The sequence below is a fragment of the Myxine glutinosa genome, chromosome 5 (genome assembly GCF_964187855.1).
Source record: "Myxine glutinosa chromosome 5, kmMyxGlut1.1, whole genome shotgun sequence".
Taxonomy (NCBI): domain Eukaryota; kingdom Metazoa; phylum Chordata; class Myxini; order Myxiniformes; family Myxinidae; genus Myxine; species Myxine glutinosa.
The window spans coordinates 190,519,840-190,541,225 of record NC_136265.1 but is presented as its reverse complement, the minus strand read 5'-3'; the positions used below and the strand labels follow the sequence as shown (position 1 = coordinate 190,541,225).

At 51.0% G+C, this 21,386-nt stretch overlaps 1 protein-coding gene and 1 long non-coding RNA gene across 2 annotated transcripts in view; one reads left to right on the top strand and one right to left on the bottom strand.

Moving 5' to 3' along the window:
* The window catches only part of LOC144892443 (uncharacterized), a 474,675-nt gene that overhangs the window by 361,018 nt on the left and 92,271 nt on the right, over positions 1-21,386 (top strand). The gene's annotated exons all lie outside the window — the stretch shown is intronic.
* On the bottom strand, positions 8,825-10,765 carry MTLN (mitoregulin). Its single transcript, XM_078779306.1, has 2 exons — positions 9,955-10,765; positions 8,825-9,808 (listed from the first exon to the last, which is right to left on the bottom strand). Exon 1 carries the CDS (start codon positions 10,161-10,163, stop codon positions 9,993-9,995), a length of 171 nt encoding a protein of 56 aa, XP_078635432.1. The 5' UTR covers positions 10,164-10,765; the 3' UTR covers positions 8,825-9,808; positions 9,955-9,992.

Below are 21,386 nucleotides of genomic sequence, written 5' to 3'. Positions count from 1 at the left end.
CGAGGGGTAGGCGTGGCCTCAGGATATACACTGGGCGCGCAGCCCGGAGCACGCCAGTGCTACAGTGACCTCTTTTAATAAAGAACATTAAACTTACCGCGTTGGCCGCTTCCTCCTTGATAGCAAGTCGCGCGCGTAGCACCGCGCCGCGCACTTCAATATCACCTTTATCTGTCAATATTGTTGAAATGAAGATCAAATAGCTGTATGTTGAAATATGTTGAAAAAGTCAAAACTTAAATGGGGTGTACTTACTTTTTCACGTGACTGTATATATTGTTGTGGTTTTTGGAATAAAGGCAAACCCCCCTCTTAGTTAGTTGCACCACAACATGTAGCCTCGCTTAGTTCAGTTATTTCTTATTAAATGTTAAGTATAGTCTCCTTCCCAGTGTTAGTATGCGTTGATGCAGGTGAGTCAGGGTAGGCCTCATTGGGCTTGGAATGCCATGTGCTAGGACCAGGACAGGTCTCGGAGGCCCGAGGGACGAGCTAAAGGGGAGTGGCCAACAACGGTAGCCAATGGGAGCTAAAGGGGAGTGGCCAGCAACGGCGGCCAGGGGAGGTGCTTGGGACATTCTGGTGGGACTCTGGGGTGGGGGGGCTATCAAACCCGGTCTGGATCCCCGAACTCCCTCTCTGCCCCCGAACTCTCGAAGTGAGAAAGTGTGGTCAAGTCTCTCGGTGGTGGACGTCTCTCTGTGTGCCGAGATCGCTCTCTCTCTGCCCGGAAGAAAAGAAGCTCTCATCGCTCTCTCTGTAGTCTGCGTTCAGCCCCTGCTCTCTGCCGCCCTGTTATAAGCGCTCTCGCAGGACGATCTCTCCCGGAGCCCGAGACTCCAACGATCTCCGTGCCTGGGCTCCCTGCATGTGCACGTTTGCCTCGTTGACTTTAGGACACGCTGGGTGGATTCCCATGCGTGCACGACCGAGGCCGACGTCCCGTGCCACGAACATCACAAAGGGGAACGCCCAACGAGCCGTCCGGGGCGATCTGTACAAACGGCCGCGCTTTCAGCGCGTCCTTCTTCTTCATCCTTTTCCCCGCGTGAATGAGTGGGCCCTTGTCTGGGAAATTAAGTTAAGGACGGTTAAGCTTGTACCCTGTGTCTCTTTGCTCTGATCATTGTACAAATTATAATAAACCTGTGTTCTTTGCTTCCATTTGGCCGTTCAAGTCTTTTCCCAATTGGCCTTGCATTGCACGAAATAAAACCGCTCGATCGGGTCAGTAATAATTAACGGCATGAGTTACGTGACACGCAAACCGCTCGGGCGTATCAGACCAGCGTAACTCGTGTGAGGTTCAGCCCCCATCCTCGGGGCGGCGTGTGTATCGAAGGTATTTGGGTATTTGACCAGAGACCCTTCCGCACGCTTGCTACGGGGTTGGCGGCTGGAATTGCTTAGCAATCCGCCCCCCACGAGTGCAAAGTGGGGAGCGGCCTCATGGACTCGAAGCTCGAGGGCGAGAAGGGTTTAACCCCCCTTAGTACGTCGACGGGCTTGAGATCCGCAAAAAAAAACAACAAAATAATATATATATATTTGTGTGTGTTATTATATGGTGAGTTGTACCATACTCTTTGGAGGGCATGCATTGTATGACTGAAGCAATTTGGTAGCAAAGGTTATGCTTGGTGATTTGCCATTACCTTCAGAGTAGTCAATCAGGGTAGGTAATTTGGTCTGGGTGCTGGCGATAACTCGCCTACTTTTCACGTGCTTGGAATCATTAATGTCCTCCAACGACCAATGCCTGGAAGACGGGTCCTCCGGTTAAAAACCAACAGAGGGACGACGCACACATTGATGTGTCATCCTTCAGGCGAAATGCCATGGCCAGGGTGGCAGTTTAGAGCTGGGATGCGATTCAAATCCTGGCTCGGCAACCTAAAGATGATTGCGCCGACTTCGTTGTGGACCACACGGGACCATTAAAAGCAGATGTTTTTTGCAAATATGAAGCTAAATTTAATGTATATTGTCCTTGCCTTTGTTTCCTGGGTAAAGTAGAGCCAGAGTGGCAAAATTTCCTTTCAGTGGAATATTCGGACACAGATGGAACAATATCAGGAGCTGTCAACACGTTTTCTTGTGTTCAGAAATCGTATCTCAGACGCTATAGAGTTTTGAAGAACTTGAAATATTAGCCAATTGGTAGCACTTGAAATTCTGCCTCAAAATGAAAATAATAGTGAAATTAAATAATAACAATAAAATAATGAGGGAATTAAATATTTAGAAATCAAATGATGGAAAATTGAAACAAATATGAAACAATTAAAACAGAATAATTGAAAAAAATGAATGAAAAATTTAATAATGGGGAAATTAAATAATTAAATAATGAAAATTGAAGAATTGATACAATTGAAACAAAATGATTAAATAATTGAAAAAAAGAAATGAATGAAAAATTAAATAATGGGGACATTTAATAATGGGGCAATTAAATAATTAGAAATTAAATAATGGAAAATTGAAACAATTGAAGCAAATAATTAAAAAATAAAAAAATTAATGAATGATTTTTTTTTGGAAAAAATCAAAGAATTGGAAAAGGGGAAAAAAATTGAAAATTTGGGAAAAATTAACAACTGAAAACTGTAATAAATGAAAACATTTAATAACAAGAATTTTTGTTGAAAAAGCGCACATTGCTGACCCGGAGGGTGAGAGTATGGATGGACTACGTTTAAACAGTTAATGTGTCCCTCCGGGAGCAATAACAGGCGCATGTGCTTTCATTACAACAAAGGAAGGACCCAAAGAACGAGGCTGCAGTTTCCCTTTCCACGGTCCGTTGATTTGTTTCTCAACAACAATCAATCTTGCTAAACGGGACATCGCTCACGTCCCTAATTCGAGCCAACGCCAGTGCCGGGGTGTATTTTGACGTCATAATGGAGCGCACATCATTCTGGGATTTCTCTCGTGGACCAGAGTTTCAGCCTCAAGTATTCGCGAGTTTTGTTGATTTTTCGAATTGAGAATCTCGACGATATAAGATGCTGGTCTGTGTGTGTGTCGCCATTTTTCTCAGATGGCTGAACGGATCTTCGTCAAACTTTCAGAGGTTCATCAGTGAGTGCCTGGGAGTGGTTTAGGCAAATATATATATATTTTTAAATTTTTTTTGGGGGATTTTAAAAAGTCGCTCTCTAGTGCCAAAGTCTTTTTGATTAATGATAGTTATATACAAGTACACATTTGCATCAATAAATACAAAACAATCACCAGACATTTGAACACAAATAATAAAACAATTCCGGAAGCGGTCGAAGTTAGTGGTAAGGCTTCTTCTTCTTCCTGCAGGTCATCAAACTTAACTCAGAAACGTGATGAACGTTTTCGTAATTGATTCACCAACGTGATTGAACGATTCACGAGCCTCGATCTTGTATACAAAAAAGAAGAAAAAAAGTGTTTACGGACGAACGAGACGAGCCATTGCATAAGTTCCCAGGAACTATGTTCCAGGTGAGATAATAATAAACACTCAATATGAACTTTTTGGTTGATTACTCTTTTTATTCCTGGTTTATCAGATTTTTCAGTAATATTGACAAGTGTGAAGCTTCAGGATCGTGTTTACCAGACTTTTTACAAAAACTCGGTGGGGTAATGGTTAGAGGGTCCGCTCCGAGTCTGGGACTGGGAGGACGAGTCTGGGACTGGGAGGTCGAGTCTGGGAGGTCGAGTCTGGGAGGTCGAGTCTGTGACTGGGAGGTCGAGTCTGTGACTGGGAGGTCGAGTCTGACTGCAAGGTCGAGTCTGGGACTGGGAGTTAGAGTCTGGGAGGTCGAGTCTGGGAGGTCGAGTCTGGGAGGTCGAGTCTGGGACTGGGAGGTCGAGTCTGGGACTGGGAGGTCGAGTCTGGGAGGTCGAGTCTGGGACTGGGAGGACGAGTCTGGGACTGGGAGGTCGAGTCTGGGGGGTCGAGTCTGGGAGAGGTCGAGTCTGTGACTGGGAGGTCGAGTCTGTGACTGGGAGGTCGAGTCTGACTGCAAGGTCGAGTCTGGGACTGGGAGTTAGAGTCTGGGAGGTCGAGTCTGGGAGGTCGAGTCTGGAAGGTCGAGTCTGGGACTGGGAGGTCGAGTCTGTGACTGGGAGGTCGAGACTGGGATCGAGTCTGGGACTGGGAGGTCGAGTCTGGGAGGTCAAGTCTGGGAGGTCGAGTCTGGGAGGTCGAGTCTGGAAGGTCAAGTTTGGAAGGTCGAGTCTGGGACTGGGAGGTCGAGTCTGGGACTGGGAGGTCGAGTCTGGGACTGGGAGGTCGAGTCTGGGACTGGGAGATTGAGTCTGGGACTGGGAGGTCGAGTCTGGGAATGGGAGGTCGATTCTGGGACTGAGGTCTAGTCTGGAAGGTCGAGTAGTTAAAACCTCGATTCGAGTCATACTAAAGACTTTCTAATTGATACGTGCTGCTTTCTGACTTGGCATTGAACATTTAAAAGGATTCCCATTGATTGGTAATTCTGCTTTAATGACGGACAATTCTTCGTGCAACTTCTCAAAACCTCGACTCTGATTTCAAACCTCGACTTCGTTTCTGTCAATCCTCGACTCTGATTCTGTAACTGGACCAGACGGCATCAGCCCACGGGTCCTAAAATCCTGCTCTTCCGCTCTATCTCACCCTCTCTCTGTTCTCTTCACCCTCTCTTATGCACAAGGTCATCTGCCATCAGCTTGGAAATCAGCCAACATTACCGCTTTACACAAAAAAGGTGCAAAAACAGATCCTTGCAACTACAGACCAATCAGCCTTCTCCCAATAATCAGCAAAGTCATGAAATCAATCATCGCTTCGGATATCAAATCCTTCCTCTTCTCCAATGGCTTGATCTCTGATCATCAATTTGGTTTCAGACGAGGTCATTCGACTCTGGACATGCTGCTTCTGCTGTCTCAACAATGGATGGAGGTCCTCAATGCCAAACAGGAAATCAGAGCAGTCTCACTTGACATATCACATGCCTTTGATACGGTCTGGCACCCCGCTCTGCTCACCAAACTCTCCTCCTATGGTATCCATGGAAACCTCCACGCATGGCTGGCAGACTTCCTCTCTGGTCGTAGGCAACGTGTGGCCCTGAATGGAATTCTCTCATCTCCCCTTCCTGTTCAGGCTGGAGTTCCCCAAGGCAGTGTTCTGGGCCCTGTGCTTTTTCTGGTCTTTATCAATGATCTCTCCGACTCTCTGGAAAACCCATGACCTTCAAACACCGCACCAGCGTTCTTGCATGCTGCTTGCCAGTAAATAACACCACAACTCTTTCATTCCTCTTTTCTCCCACCTCTGGAACAAACTCCCTCACTCTCTTCAATCCCACTCCTCCCCCAGGTCTTTAAAACAGTTGTTCACCACCATCTCTTATCTTCCCCCATCCAAAACCTTGATCTTTTCCACCCCCGTTAAAACACCCCACATCCACCTCTTTCAATCTCCAACTTCTTTCCTGAAAATTTTAGTAGTGTTCATTTGCTTTATACCATGTCAGTCCATCTTTACCTCATTATACATACCTGTGCCAAGTTTGACTAAGATCCCATCAGCCGTTATCAAGTTATCGCGGTAACGAAAACCTATCACGGACGGACGGACAACCTGAAACCATAATGCCTCCGGCGACGAAACAAACTTCAGCAATTCTTCCTCCGTAAACCCAGGAAATATCTCCTCCATTTTTGGGAATTCCTTTCTCCCTGGCACATCCGCGAAGTTCACGGTCTGAAATATCAAATAATTAAATAATAAATTGATATTTATGTGTTCGAAGAACAAAAGCAAAATCGAGTGAAAATAATATTCCTTTATTTGTAAATTCACCTTTTCTTTTGTCTTTTACCTGCAAATCATGTACAGGTGCAATTCTAGAGGTCAGGTGTGGAGAAAGGTGAGGGACACACAAGGGGACGAAATAAATATAAAACGACCACGTGATCGTGCTGAACGCATTGCTCGAACTATCACGTGATTACACCGAATACTGGACGTGACCCTCAGTGTCCATGAAGGCCGTTTCATGTTTGAATCACGTGATCACCTGCGATCTCTGTACTTACCGTGCACGGGGCACACCGATGCACGTTCAGGTTTATACCTGAGATCCATCACCCTGTTCATCCCACGTGTTGATCTCCAAGGAAAGGAAAACGGAAGAAATATGAATCGACCAAAAAAGGGCATTTGGTCCGACTAACTGTGTAACTGCACCACTCTCCAATCATGTCCACCTGCAGCACCTTCACGGATGTCTCTATCCCACCTTCCCACCCCATAAGTACCTGCCCATCCACAATTTTCTGTTACCTGTAATGATCCCTTGCAGGTGGCTCTCCCTGTGTAACCGACATTGGTTTGCTCTGTTGTAAACGGATCTCTGGTTGTGACGTGAACCCACTCGAATCGACGTCACAATTACTTGTAATCGTCTCTTTGTTAATTATTTTATTATTTGTCACCGAATTTAGTGAAAACGCACGTTTCACCCACAAAATATACAATATCTGACATTCCACACCCTCACCATTCCTTCAATATCTGACATTCCACACCCTAACCATTCCTTCAATATCTGGCATTCCACACCCTAACCATTCCTTCAATATCTGACATTCCACACCCTCACCATTCCTTCAATATCTGGCATTCCACACCCTCACCATCCCTTCAATATCTGGCATTTCACACCCTAACCATTCCTTCAATATCTGGCATTCCACACCCTAACCATTCCTTCAATATCTGGCATTCCACATCCTCACCATTCCTTCAATATCTGGCATTTCACACCCTAACCATTCCTTCAATATCTGGCATTCCACACCCTCACCATTCCTTCAATATCTGGCATTTCACACCCTAACCATTCCTTCAATATCTGACATTCCACACCCTCACCATTCCTTCAATATCTGGTTTTCCACACCCTCACCTTTCCTTCAATATCTGGCATTCCACACCCTCACCATTCCTTCAATATCTGGCATTTCACACCCTAACCATTCCTTCAATATCTGGCATTCCACACCCTCACCATTCCTTCAATATCTGGTTTTCCACACCCTCACCATCCCTTCAATATCTGGCATTCCACACCCTAACCATTCCTTCAATATCTGACATTCCACACCCTCACCATTCCTTCAATATCTGGTTTTCCACACCCTCACCATTCCTTCAATATCTGACATTCCACACCCTCACCATCCCTTCAATATCTGGCATTCCACACCCTAACCATTCCTTCAATATCTGACATTCCACACCCTCACCATTCCTTCAATATCTGGTTTTCCACACCCTAACCATTCCTTCAATATCTGACATTCCACACCCTCACCATTCCTTCAATATCTGACATTCCACACCCTCACCTTTTTTTTCAATATCTGGCATTCCACATCCTCACCTTTCCTTCAATATATGACATTCCACACCCTCACCATTCCTTCAATATCTGGCATTCCACACCCTCACCATTCCTTCAATATCTGGTTTTCCACACCCTCACCTTTCCTTCAATATCTGACATTCCACACCCTCACCTTTCCTTCAATATCTGACATTCCACACCCTCACCATTCCTTCAATATCTGGCATTCCACACCCTCACCATTCCTTCAATATCTGGTTTTCCACACCCTCACCTTTCCTTCAATATCTGTCATTCCACACCTTCACCATTCCTTCAATATCTGGCATTCCACACCCTCACCTTTCCTTCAATATCTGGCATTCCACACCCTCACCTTTCCTTCAATATCTGGCATTCCACACCCTCACCTTTCCTTCAATATCTGGCATTCCACACCCTCACCTTTCCTTCAATATCTGGCATTCCACACCCTCACCTTTCCTTCAATATCTGGCATTCCACACCCTCACCATTCCTTCAATATCTGGCATTCCACACCCTCACCTTTCCTTCAATATCTGGCATCCCACACCCTCACCATTCCTTCAATATCTGGCAATGCACACCCTCACCATTCCTTCAATATCTGGCATTCCACACCCTCACCTTTCCTTCAATATCTGGCATTCCACATCCTCACCTTTCCTTCAATATCTGACATTCCACACCCTCACCATTCCTTCAATATCTGGCATTCCACACCCTCACCATTCCTTCAATATCTGGTTTTCCACACCCTCACCTTTCCTTCAATATCTGACATTCCACACCCTCACCATTCCTTCAATATCTGGCATTCCACACCCTCACCATTCCTTCAATATCTGGCATTCCACATCCTCACCTTTCCTTCTATATCTGGCATTCCACATCCTTACCTTTCCTTCTATATCTGGCATTCCACATCCTTACCTTTCCTTCTATATCTGGCATTCCACATCCTCACCATTCCTTCAATATCTGGCATTCCACACCCTCACCATTCCTTCAATATCTGGCATTCCACACCCCCATCTTTCCTTCAATATCCGGTATTTCACACCCCCACCTTTCCTTCAATATCTGGCATTCCACACCCCCACCGTTCCTTCGATATCCGGTATGCCATGTCCCTGACCTTTCCGACCTATTTTCTTCCCCTTATCCTATATGTGCCCATCCTCTTTTTTTTCCATTTAAATAATAAGTTGATCAATATTCCCGAGCAGTCGAAGTAGGATTTACCTGAGCATTTACCAGAGGAAACACTATGATAAAGCACAAAAATCCCAATAACCAATCATTTTATGATATCGTTCACCTTTGTAAACTCCAGTACTTTTGTTTGATAAGATGGAGCAGCAGCAGCACTCGCCGCACACAACGTCACACGTACTTGAGCCAAGGGACACACAGCATTTGTAACTCCATAACCAGTGTTTTTATTTACAGGTGCCCTGAGTAAAATCCAATACAAAATGAAATACCAACAGAACACATGACAAGGTAAATCCAGCCTCATCCATGGCGCATACCCAATGAAATGCACGTGTCGTACGTAGCCATCACGAGCCAGGATGAGTCACCAGGGTCAGGGCTAGCCGATCACCATGGGTCAGGTGAAAATGCATGCCAATCACCAGTGGTCAGGGCTAGCCAATCACCAGCCAGGGGTAGCCAATCACCATGGGTCAGGTGAAAACGCACGCCAATCACCAGGGGTCAGTGTTGGCCAAAGACCAGGGGTCAGTGTTGGCCAATCACCAGTGGCCAAGGTTAGCCAATCACAAACCAGGGCTAGCCAATCACCAGGGGTCAGGTGAAAACGCATGCCAATCACCAGGGGACAGATCTAGCCAATCACCATGGGTCAGGTGAAAACGCATGCCAATCACCAGGGGACAGGTCTAGCCAATCACCAGGGGTCAGGTGAAAACGCATGCCAATCACCAGGGGACAGGTCTAGCCAATCACCATGGGTCAGGTGAAAACGCATGCCAATCACCAGTGGTCAGGAATAGCCAATCACCAGAGGCCAAGTTTAGCCAATCACCAGCCAGGGATAGCCAATCACCATGGGTCAGGTGAAAACGCACGCCAAACACCAGGGGTCAGTGTTAGCCAATCACCAGTGGCCAAGGTTAGCCAATCACCAGCCAGGGCTAGCCAATCACCATGGGTCAGGTGAAAACGCATGCCAATCACCAGGGTACAGATGAAAACGCATGCCAATCACCAGTGGTCAGGAATAGCCAATCACCAGAGGCCAAGGTTAGCCAATCACCAGCCAGGGCTAGCTAGCCAATCACCATGGGTCAGGTGAAAACGCACGCCAATCACCAGGGGTCAGTGTTAGCCAATCACCAGCCAGGGATAGCCAATCACCATGGGTCAGAGCGAGCCTGCGAAGGACAATAATTGTGAACATGAACCACAAGCAAACGGCTCTTTCGTCACGATGAACCATCTCTTCAACACGTCTCAGGATACAGTCAAAGTAACGTTTATTTAAACAGAAATATGAATCACCAGTGTAAGCCAATCTCACCGAGTGTGCGGGGTCGTGTTCTTTCATTCCTTATAAGGTCAGGCGAGGTCGAGCTTCTTCTGCGTCGCGTCCAGTTGCTGCTGCAGCCGCTTCTTGCGCCAATCCAGGAATCGCCGACGCATCTTGTTGCCATGCCAACCAATTAGCACGCCGGCCGAAAAGGAAAGAACGACGCAAACCATCAACGACCTCTCACTCACGTCTCCCATCGTGCGCGGACACTTCCGCCTTGTTACGTCACTTCCGTCCTTTTTTTATTTTTCGTTCATTCCCACATTATTTCCCATCGCAACGTTCGATTAATTAATCTGTGAATTGGAACGAATTAATTAATGGAAGAGTTTTCTGTTGTTTCCCGGACAGAAATTCGAATTGCAAACGGTGATACTTGAACATACACAATTCGCTTGAGACATTTCCACTTGTTAAAGTTTAAAAATCAACACAGTATAAATTATAAAATATCAAAAAAAAAAAAACCTCATGAAATCGTAACTTGGAATGAAAACGTACAATCTGTAAAAAAAAAAAAAATACTGAAAATGATGAGTGTGGTGCTGTGCACACACGACTCGATTGCCAGAGAGGTAGGCCACAACGCGTTGATACAACAAGAGTCTTTATTAAGAGCTCGCACTTCAGCACTGGGAGGGCTCAAGCTTCGAGCCCGCATATATGTCCGGAGGCCACGCCTTGCCACCGGGCGTGGCCGATCGGTCGAAAGGCGGGGCATGTATTTTCGTTCCCCGCCTGGACGCTCGCGCCACCCACTGGTGCGCGGAATTATTGTCCCTTGTGCCCGCCACACGCGCCCCCCCAGAATTCTCGCGCACCTGAAGGGTGAGTTTGCGGGGAAACCGGATGACCCGGCCGAAACGCCCCCTGGCGATGCGTGCAGGGCTGGGGGGTAGGGGGACGGCAGGGCTGGGGGGTGCCGGGGGTCTGACCACCGGGGGGCGGCCTCGAGGCGGAGACAGAGCTGCTTGCGGGGGGTGGTCCAGATCGAGGTGGGCCGGCTTGAGGCGGTCCACTGAGATATGATCCGGGGCACCGCCGATGTCGACGGTGAAATATTTGTCCCCGGTCTCCAGCACGCGGAAGGGCCCGTCGTACGGGGGCCGTAGCGGTGCCCGGTGGGCGTCGTGCCGGCCGAAGACATACTCCGCCGTGCGAAGCTCCGGGGCGACGTGGGAGGCCAGGCAACCGTGGTGTGCCGTCGGCACCGGGGCGAACCTCCGGGCGGTCTCCTGCAGGGTGGAGCACTGTTGCGCCGCGCACCAAGGAGCCGTGGAGTCGGGGATAAATTCGCCCGGTACCCGCAGTGGTTGCCCGAAGACCAGCTCCGCCGAGGACGCGCGCAGTTCGTCCTTGGGCGCCATCCTGAGGCCCAGCAGGACCCATGGGAGCCTGTCGGCCCAGCTGCCGTCGCAGAGGCTGGCCCGGAGCGCGGCCTTCATCGAGCGATGGAAGCGCTCGCACAGGCCATTGGCCTGGGGGTGGTAGGCCGTGGTGCGGTGCAGTTTGACGCTGAGCCCTTGCGCCACCGCGCCCCAGAGCTCCGAGGTGAACTGAGGGCCGCGGTCGGACGAGATGTCCGAGGGGGCACCGGACCGGGCAACCCAAGTGGCGATGATGGCTTGCGCCACATCAGCCACAGACGTCGCCGCCAATGGCACGGCATCCGGCCACCGTGTGGTGCGGTCCACCATGGTGAGGAGGTGGGTGAACCCCCGCGAGGGGGGCAGAGGTCCCACCAAGTCGACGTGGACATGGTCGAACCGATGTTCGGGCACCGTAAACAGGGCCAACGGGGCCTGGGTGTGGCGGTGGACCTTTGCGCGCTGGCACGCGAGGCACGTCCTGGCCCAGTCGCGGACGTCCTTCCTGAGGCCATGCCAGACGAACTTCGCCGCGACGAGCTTCTGGGAGGCCTTCGTGCCCGGGTGGGACAGGCCGTGGATGGCGTCGAAAACCGGGCGCTGCCAGCCAGCGGGCATGATGGGGCGAGGCCGGCCGAGGGAGACGTCGCACAGCAGGGCCGCGCCCGCAACGTCGAACGGCACCTCGGTGACGCGGAGGCCCGTGACGGCGGTCCGCAAGGCCTGGACGCCAGGGTCGGCGGTCTGGTCCTCCGCCATCTGGGCATAGTCGATCCCGAGGTGGACTGCGTGCGCGACGGACCGGGAAAGGCAACCCGCCACCGGGTTGTCTTTACCTGCGACGTGGTGGATGTCCGTCGTGTACTCGGACACGGTAGAGAGGTGACGCTGCTGCCGTGCCGACCATGGCTCAGCGACCTTGGCCATCGCGAACACAAGGGGCTTGTGGTCGACGAAAGCCGTGAACGGGCGGCCCTCGAGAAGATGGCAGAAGTGTCGGACCGCCAGGTGGAGCCCGAGCAGCTCGCGGTCGAAGGTGCTATAGTGGCGTTCGTGCGGGCGAAGCTGCCGGCTAAAAAACGCCAGCGGCTGCCAAGCACCACGCACCCACTGCTCGTGCACCACGCCCACCGCATAGTCCGACGCATCGGTGGTGAGGGTGATCGGTGCATCGGGCGCCGGGTGCGCCAGCATGGTGGCGTTGGCCAGGGCCAGCTTTGCGCCCGCAAACGCCGCGGCCATCGGCTCCGACCAGGCGATGTCACCTTTGCCCGGCTTGCCCCGGAGGGCCTCGTGCAGGGGGCGGAGGAGCTGGGCGACGTGGGGCACGAAGCGGTGGTATAAATTTACCATGCACAGGAACTCCTGGAGCCCCTTGATCGTGCGGGGGTGCGGGAAATCCCTGACTGCCTCCACCTTGGCCGGTAAAGGGACGGCCCCGTGCCTGGTGATGCGGTGCCCCAAGTAGTCGATGGCGGCGACGCCGAAACGGCACTTTGCGGGGTTGATGATCAGGCCATGCTGGCCCAGGCGTTCGAAAAGCGTGCGGAGGTGGAGCAGGTGCTCCTCCCGGGACGCGCTCGCGACTAGGATGTCGTCCAGGTAGACATAGATGAAAGGTAAGTCACGCAAGACGCTGTCCATGAGCCGTTGGAACGGCTGGGCCGCATTCTTCAACCCAAAAGGCATTCGCAGGAACTCAAAGAGGCCGAAAGGGGTGATGACGGCTGTCTTTGGGACATCGTCCGGTTGGATGGGGACCTGGTGGTAGCCCTGGATGAGGTCCACCTTGGAGAACACGGTCGTGTTTGCCAACCGGGCAGAAAGAGCCCAACTTGGGCTCTGCACATGCGCAAGATTGGAGGTCTCGTCTCTTCAAAGCTGTCCATGCGCGCTCGCTTTAGAAGTTAAGTAACTTTTCACAATTGTGTTTTTGTCGAAACTGTATCTTTCTCTCGGTGTATGTACCTATTGGGGTGTCTTTAATAGTATTCTTGGTGTTGGTTTTTCATACCTGTGTACAGAATCGTCGGTCTTTCGTATCGCGTATTCTGAGGCCTAAGTGTAGTACTTGGCTACCGTGTCCGACCTTGGCTTGACGCTTTGTTTTTGTCTCAGCGGTTCTCCAATCGCGCTGCAATTACTTTCCGGTCTCTGTTTTTCACGGTCTTTTCACCCCATACTTCCTTGTTTTAAAATCTCAAAAAAAACAAAAAAAAAAAACATTTCCTTCTGTTCTTATTCGTTTATTCGTTCTTATTTGTTCGTTCGTTCTTCGACCACATTGTTTGTGATCACGTGATCACGTTGTTAAAAAATGTCTAATCTGTCCCCTGAAGACCTGTATTCTGTCATATTCTATAACACCTTTTTCTTCTTCTTCTATAAAAGGATGCTTTCGACTTGCTCACCAAATCTATTCATTCCAAAAAAAAATTCCATCTCTTATAGTGCATCTTTCATTCATTCCCTAAACTCTCCAGCACTCCATCCTCCCTCCAGCGTCCTCAAACGTATTTTTGACTCGAATGTCTCAAGAAACTCATTTTGCAAGAAAAGGTTCGTTTCCCATTAATCGTACACTTTTCAAAATCCCATCACCCCAAAATCCCATTTCCCATCACCCCTCCCCTCTAAATCTACCCCCTTGCCCCTCCCCTCCAAATCTCCCCCCACACCCCTCCCCTTCGAGACTCTCCCTCGCTCCTCCCCTCCTAGACTCCCCTCTCACCCCTCCTCCTCCCCGCTTCTTCCCCCTTCCAACTTTCACTTTCATCTCCCTCAACCTTCTGCCTCGCTCTTCCCCCTCATCAAATAACACCTCACTGCGCCTCTCCCAATCACCATCAAACCTTTTGTCCGCCCCATTCTTCCCTTTCTCCAAGCTATTCTGTAATCTCTGACACACCTTCAACAGCTCTCCCTACCTCTTCCTCCTCTTCCACATCTTACCCTACCGCTCCCCCCGCCCCCTGTTCTGTATCCGATGCTCCCCCTTCCTCTTCCTCTTCCTTAACAGTATGGACCTCAAACATCCGGGGCCTTCGCTCAAACTTGTCTGATCTCTCCATACAGGTTGCTTCTGACAAACCAGACGTGATCTGCTTAACAGAAACTTTCCTCCTTCATGATGTCTCTGATTCCTTGGTATCTCTCCCAGGTTACTCCCTCCTCCGGTATGATAGACCTGAGCCTCGTCCTGGAGGTGGGGTTGCTATCTTTATAAAAAACTCTCTTCCTCACTCGCCCTGCACTGCCCTCTCTCCACCTCACCCCCAGGAATACCTTTGGCTACGGCTTCCCCTTCGCTCCCACCTTTTGTTCATATGTGTGTTGTACCGTCCACCAAACAGTGATGACTCCATCTACATCTCGCTGTCTGAGAATATGGACCAACTTCTATCTACCCATCCCAACTCTCTCTTCCTCATATGTGGTGATTTAAACTGTCACCATGCCAGTTGGCTGGGTGTGCGTACCTCTCTCACCAGCCATGGCTCTTCAGCAAAGGACTTCTGTGACTCACTGGGACTGACACAATCTGTCAATTTCCCGACCCGGATTTCAGTCAACGGAGCATCTTCTCTTCTGGACTTGGTTATGACTAACTTCCCTGAAAATGTCTGCTGCTCTTCTTCTGCTCCAATCGGCTCTTCTGATCATGTGCTTGTTAAAGTGGACATCTCTGACCATTCTCAGAGAGCCTCCTCAGCGTCGACGAGTCTGGCATTTCACTCAGGCCAACTGGCACGGTCTTCAAGCAGCCATCAATCATCTGGACTGGTCTCCCATCTCTACTGCCTCTGACATAAATTCTTCCTGGGAATTCTTCCAAAGCAAACTGCTCTCTCTCATGCACAGATTTATCCCATCTCGTCTTCTGTTGTCATACCCTTCCTCCCGTCCATGGTACACGGAATCTTGTGGTGAGGCTATTGCCCCGAAACAACTTGCTTTCGTCTCCTGGAAAGCAAATCCAACGGAAGGAAATCTCATTTCCTTTCACAAAGCCCGAAACAAGTGTGTGTCCACCCTCAGGAGAGCCAGGAAACAATATCTCTCCGTTCTCAGGACCGAACTCTCTTATCTGTCTCCCTCTTCCAAATCCTGGTGGCGTCTGGTCAAATCTGTTTCTGGTGTTTGATCCCCCTCCATCCCCTCCCTCACCTCAAATGGCCACACGGCTGACTCCGCACGTGAAAAAGCTGAATGCCTCAACTCTGTGTTTGCCTCTAAATCTTGTGTCCCAAACCCATCCCTCTCTGTACCCACCGTACCCAGCTGCTTCTGGACTCTGTGTCCTTTCCTCCTGACAAGGTGGAAAAGTTTCTGTCAACCCTCGACTCGGATTCTGCAACTGGACCTGACGGCATCAGCCCACGGGTCCTAAAATCCTGTTCTTCCGCTCTTTCACTCCCTCTCTCTGTTCTCTTCACCCTCTCTTTTGCTCAAGGTCATCTTCCATCTGCTTGGAAATCTGCCAACATCACCGCTTTGCACAAAAAAGGTGCAAAAACAGATCCCAGCAACTACAGACCAATCAGCCTTCTCCCAATTATCAGCAAAGTCATGGAATCCATCATTGCTTCAGATATGAAATCTTTCCTCTTCTCCAATGGCTTGATCTCTGATCATCAATTTGGTTTCAGACCTGGACACTCTACTCTGGACATGCTGCTTCTGCTTTCTCAACAATGGATGGAGGTCCTCAATGCCAAACAGGAAATTAGAGCAGTCTCCCTTGACATATCACGTGCCTTCGATACGGTCTGGCACCCCGCTCTGCTCACCAAACTCTGCTCTTTTGGTATCCATGGAAATCTCCACGCATGGCTGGCGGACTTCCTCTCTAGTCGTAGTCAACGTGTGGCCCTGAATGGGTTTCTCTCATCTCCTCTTCCTGTTCAGGCTGGAGTTCCACAAGGCAGTGTTCTGGGCCCTGTGCTTTTTCTGGTCTTAATCAATGATCTCTCTGACTCTCTTGAAAATCCTTTGTATCTCTTTGCTGATGACTCTACTCTCTGTCGCTCCATTCTTCATCCCTCAGATCGGCAGTCTGCAGCCTCCTCACTCTCTGCAGACCTGGACAAAATCACAGACTGAGCAAACAAGTGGAACATGTCTTTCAATCCTGAGAAATCTCACACTCTTACGATGTCTCTCCGAAAAGACCGACTGGACAACCCTCCCATCCACTTTCTGAATAATCCTCTCCAAGAAGTTCTGTCACTCAAGCTTTTGGGTCTCACTATCTGCCATGATCTTTCCTGGGAAAATCACATTTCAAATCTGGCCTCCAAAGCCAGTCGCCGACTGGGCATCCTCCGTCGTGCGGTCCTTCCTTGGCACACCTGAGCTCCTCACCACATACAAGGCTTTCATCCGCAGCTCAATGGAATACTGCTCTCCCCTCTGGGCTGGTGCTCCTGCCTCACACCTAGCTCGTCTTCACGCTGTTGAAACCAAAGCATTCAGAATCATTGGAATCTCCCGCGATGAAGCTAACTCCAAGGGCCACTCACTCACTCACTGCAGGCAGGTTTGTGGTCTTTCCGTCTTCTACCAACTCCTCTCTGGCCTTGCCCCCCCCCAGCTCTCTCTGGGCTCTGTCCCGCAAATATTCCTACAGGTCGCACAAGATCTGCCTGCAACCCTCTTATGGTCAAACTGCCAAAATCAAGACTCTCTGCTCACCTTCACTCCTTCATTCCTCTTTTCTCCCGCCTCTGGAACAAACTCCCTCACTCTCTTCAATCCCACTCCACCCTCCAGGTCTTTAAAACAGCTGTTCACCACCATCTCTTATCTTCCCCCATCCAAAACCTTGATCTTTTCTACCCCCGCTAATTTCACCCCAATTCCACTTTTTTGAAATACCAACTTCTGTCCTGGAAGTCCTTGGTGTCCTTGTGTTTTATATTTCTCCCTCCCCCCCCCCCCCCTTCCCACGCCTCCTCGCCCCAAGCCCTCTCCCTTACACACATCTCCCTGCTCTCAAATGTTGTGTTTGTGTGCTTCCCCTTCTCTCCCCATCTTGTTTTCCGCTCCCTCTTTTTATATATTTTGTTTGTCTGGTTGATTTGTTTGTGAAGTAAATGTTAGCTCTTTCACGAGCCTCGATTCAGTATACAAAAACAAAAAAAAAAACAAAAAAAAAAGTCCTGGATATGCGGGACCGGGTAGCGGTCGGGGGTGGTGGCATCATTGAGCCGGCGGTAGTCACCGCACGGCCGCCATCCTCCGCCGGGCTTCGGCACAATGTGCAGAGGAGAAGCCCAAGCGCTGTTGGAGCGCTGTACGATCCCCAACCGTTCCAGCGTGGCGAACTCTGCTTTCGCCACGGCGAGCTTCGTGGGGTCGAGTCGGCGTGCCCGGGCGTAGACCGGTGGCCCGACCGTGGGGATATGGTGCTCCACCCCGTGTTTGACAGCCACCGCTGAGAAGGTGGGCCGCGTGAGGGCCGGGAAACTGGCGAGGAGGCGGGTAAACTCGTCCGCTGCCGGAAGCGTGCAGACTAACCTCGCCGGGAGGGAACCTTTCAGCAAGCCGCTTGGCAAGCCGCTCGGTGAGCCGCTCAGCGAGCTGCTCAACGAGCCGCTCAGCGAACAAGCGAGCGAGCTGAAGGTTTTGGCTTGGACGAGACGTCTGCGCTTAACGTCGACCAACAGCCCATGCGCACATAAGAAGTCCGCGCCGAGCAGGGCCATTGGCACGCTGGTGGTAACGAACGACCATTGAAAGCGCTGCCCTCCGAACCGCAGTGAGAGGCAACGCTTCCCGAATGTGCGGATGGGTGTACCGTTGGCGGCAAGCAAAGCGGGGCCCCGGCCCGCTGCTTGCTTGTCGGATGTGGAGGCAGGGAGGACGCTTACCTGCGCTCCCGTGTCGCAAAGAAAACGGCGCCCGGACAAGGTGTCCGTGATGAACAGGAGGCTGCCGGAATGGCCGACGCTCATGGCCGCAAGTGAGCGCCGGTCGTTTCCCGACCCGTCAAAAGAACACGGCGGGCGGCACGTTTTAGCCTGGCGGCCAAACCTGGCATGGTAGTAGCACCAGGTTTGCGGCGGTGGCCCCCGCGGCGGCCGTGCCGGCGGCGGTGGTGGTGGCGGCAGCGGTGGTAGGCGGGGCGTAGCAGCGGCCACGAGGGAAGCCGGGGGCGCTGGAGCCTCCGCGCCGGGATCCACTACGGCAGCACCGTACACCGACCGCGTGTCGCAGGCCGCGAAATACTTGTCGGCCTCTCCAGCCAGGGCGCAGGGTTTCGTTATTTTGGAACCGGCCAGCGCGAGGCGCACCTGTGCAGGTAGCTGGCGTAGGAAAAGTGCTCGGAATAAGAAATCCGGGTGCTGGTCTCCAAGCAGGGACAGCATGAAATCCATCCGGACGGATGGTCGTGTGTCGCCGAGGGCGGGAAGGTCCAGGAGGCGGTCGGCACGTTCGACCTCCGTGAGTCCGAACGTGGCGAGGAGGAGACGTTTGAGTGCCTCGTACTTGTGGTCGCCCGGCGGGCGCCGAAGGATGGACATGACGCGGGCGGCAGTGCCGGGCCCGAGGGCGGCGACCACGTGGTCGTACCGGGTCTCATCCGCCGTGATGCCCCGGAGTTGGAAATGAGCTTGGGCTTGCACAAACCAAACGTCGGCTTGCGCTTCCCAAAACTCCGGGAGTTGGATTGCGACGGCGTTAGTAGCCATGGCGCGTTCAGGGGTCAGCAACGGCTGAACCAATCGGGGTCACCAGTGTGGTGCTGTGCACACACGACTCGATTGCCAGAGAGGTAGGCCACAACGCGTTGATACAACAAGAGTCTTCATTAAGAGCTCGCACTTCAGCACTGGGCGGGCTCGAGCTTAGAGCCCACATCTATGTCCCGAGGCCACGCCTTGCCCCCGGGCGTGGCCGATCGGTCGAAAGGCGGGGCAGGCATTTTCATTCCCCGCCTGGACGCTCGCGCCACCCACTGGTGCGCGGAATTATTGTCCCTTGTGCCCGCCACAAGAGTCTTCATAATCATAGTTGCATCTTGTTTGTGATATATCCAGAAACGACATAAGAGTTTGTGTTTGCTTCCAAGACGGACATTTTGAATCGGACAACACTCATTAGTAAGACAGTGGCACATCACCCCTCTTCTCTCTCCTCCATCTCCCCTCCTCTGTTTCCCATCCTCTCCCTAGTTTCCCCCCTCTTCTCTCTCCTCCATCACTCCTCTCTCCCCCATCTCCCCTCCTCTGTTTCCCATCCTCTCCCTAGTTTCCCCCCTCTTCTCTCTCCTCCATCACCCCATCTCTCCTCTCTCCCCCATCTCCCCTCCTGTTTCCCATCCTCTCCCTAGTTTTCCCCCTCTTCTCTCTCCTCCATCACTCCTCTCTCCCCCATCTCCCCTCCTCTTTTTCCCATCCTCTCCCTCGTTTCCCCCCTCTTCTCTCTCCTCCATCACCCCATCTCTCCTCTCTCCCCCATCTCCCCTCCTCTGTTTCCCATCCTCTCCCTAGTTTCCCCCCTCTTTCTCTCTCCTCGATCCCCCTCTCTTGGTATCAAACGAATCAGCTAAGCGAGGATGGTATTTGCTAGTATGTAATAATTAAGACTCACAAGCCGAGGCCGAGGCAAATGAAAACTCAAAATCAATACAACCTTACTGAGGTAGCATGTTCAAGACATGGGGGCGGATTCACGATATGACTAACAGTGCAGTTACCAAACGACAACAGTTATGTGTTGTATCCAGTAATCACACGAAACGTACTGCTTGCGAACGTCAACGGTTTAATCACCAATCACCAAGCCTTCGGCCTCAGGCCTCATGCCAAACCGCGTGCCTCTCTGAGCTCCTCCCACACTTTCTACCCTAACCGTCATTTCCGTTTCCGATGACGTCACTCCCATATTCCAAAACGTGTGGCCCTGAATGGATTTCTCGCATCTTCCCTTCCTGTTCTGGCTGGAGTTCCCCAAGGTAGTGTTCTGGGCCCTGTGCTATTTCTGGTCTTCATCAATGATCTCTCCGACTCTCTGGAAAATCCTCTCTATCTCTTTGCTGATGACTCCACTATCTGCCGCTCAATTCCTCATCCCTCAGATTGGCAGTCTGCAGCCTCCTCACTCTCTGCAGACCTGGACAAAATCACAGACTGGTCAAAAAAGTGGAACATGTCTTTCAATCCTGACAAATCTCCCACTCTTACAATGTCTCTCAGAAAGGACCGACTGGACAACCCTCCCATCTACTTTCTCAACAATCCTCTCCAAGAAGTTCTGTCGCTCAAGCTTTTGGGTCTCACTATCTGCCATGATCTTTCTTGGGAAAACCACATTTCCAAGCTGGCCTCCAAAGCCAGTCGCCGACTGGGCATCCTCCGTCGTGCGAAGTCCATCCTTGGCACACCTGAGCTCCTCACCACATACAAGGCTTTCATCCACAGCTCAATGGAATACTGTTCCCCCTTCTGGGCTGGTGCTCCTGCCTCACACCTTGCTCGGCTTCACGCTGTTGAGGCCAAAGCTTTCAGAATCATTGGAATCTCCTGCGATGTAGTCAACTCCGAGGGCCTTTCACTCACTCACCGCAGGCAGGTTGGTGGTCTTTCTGTCTTCTACCGACTCCTCTCCGGTCTTGCTCCCCCAGCTCTCTCTGTGCTCTGTCCCCCCAATATTCCTTCAGGTCGCACAAGATCTGCCTGCAACCCTCTTATGGTTAAACTGCTAAAGTCTAGGCTCTCTGCTCACCTTCACTCTTTCATTCCCCTTTTCTCCCGCCTCTGGAACAAACTCCCCCACTCCCTTCAATCCCACTCCTCCCTCCAGGTCTTTAAAACAGCTGTTCACCACCATCTCTTATCTTCCCCCATCGAAAACCTTGATCTTTTCTACCCCCGGTAATTCACCCCAGAGTCCTTGCAGTGTTCATATGTTTTATTCCTCTCCCACCTCCCCCCAAGTCCTCCCGATGTCCCTGCTCTCAAATGTTGTGTTTGTGTCCTTCCCCCTCTCTCCCCATCTTGTTTGCCGCTCCCCTTGTTTTTTGTGTTTTGTGTGTCGGTTTGTCTTTTT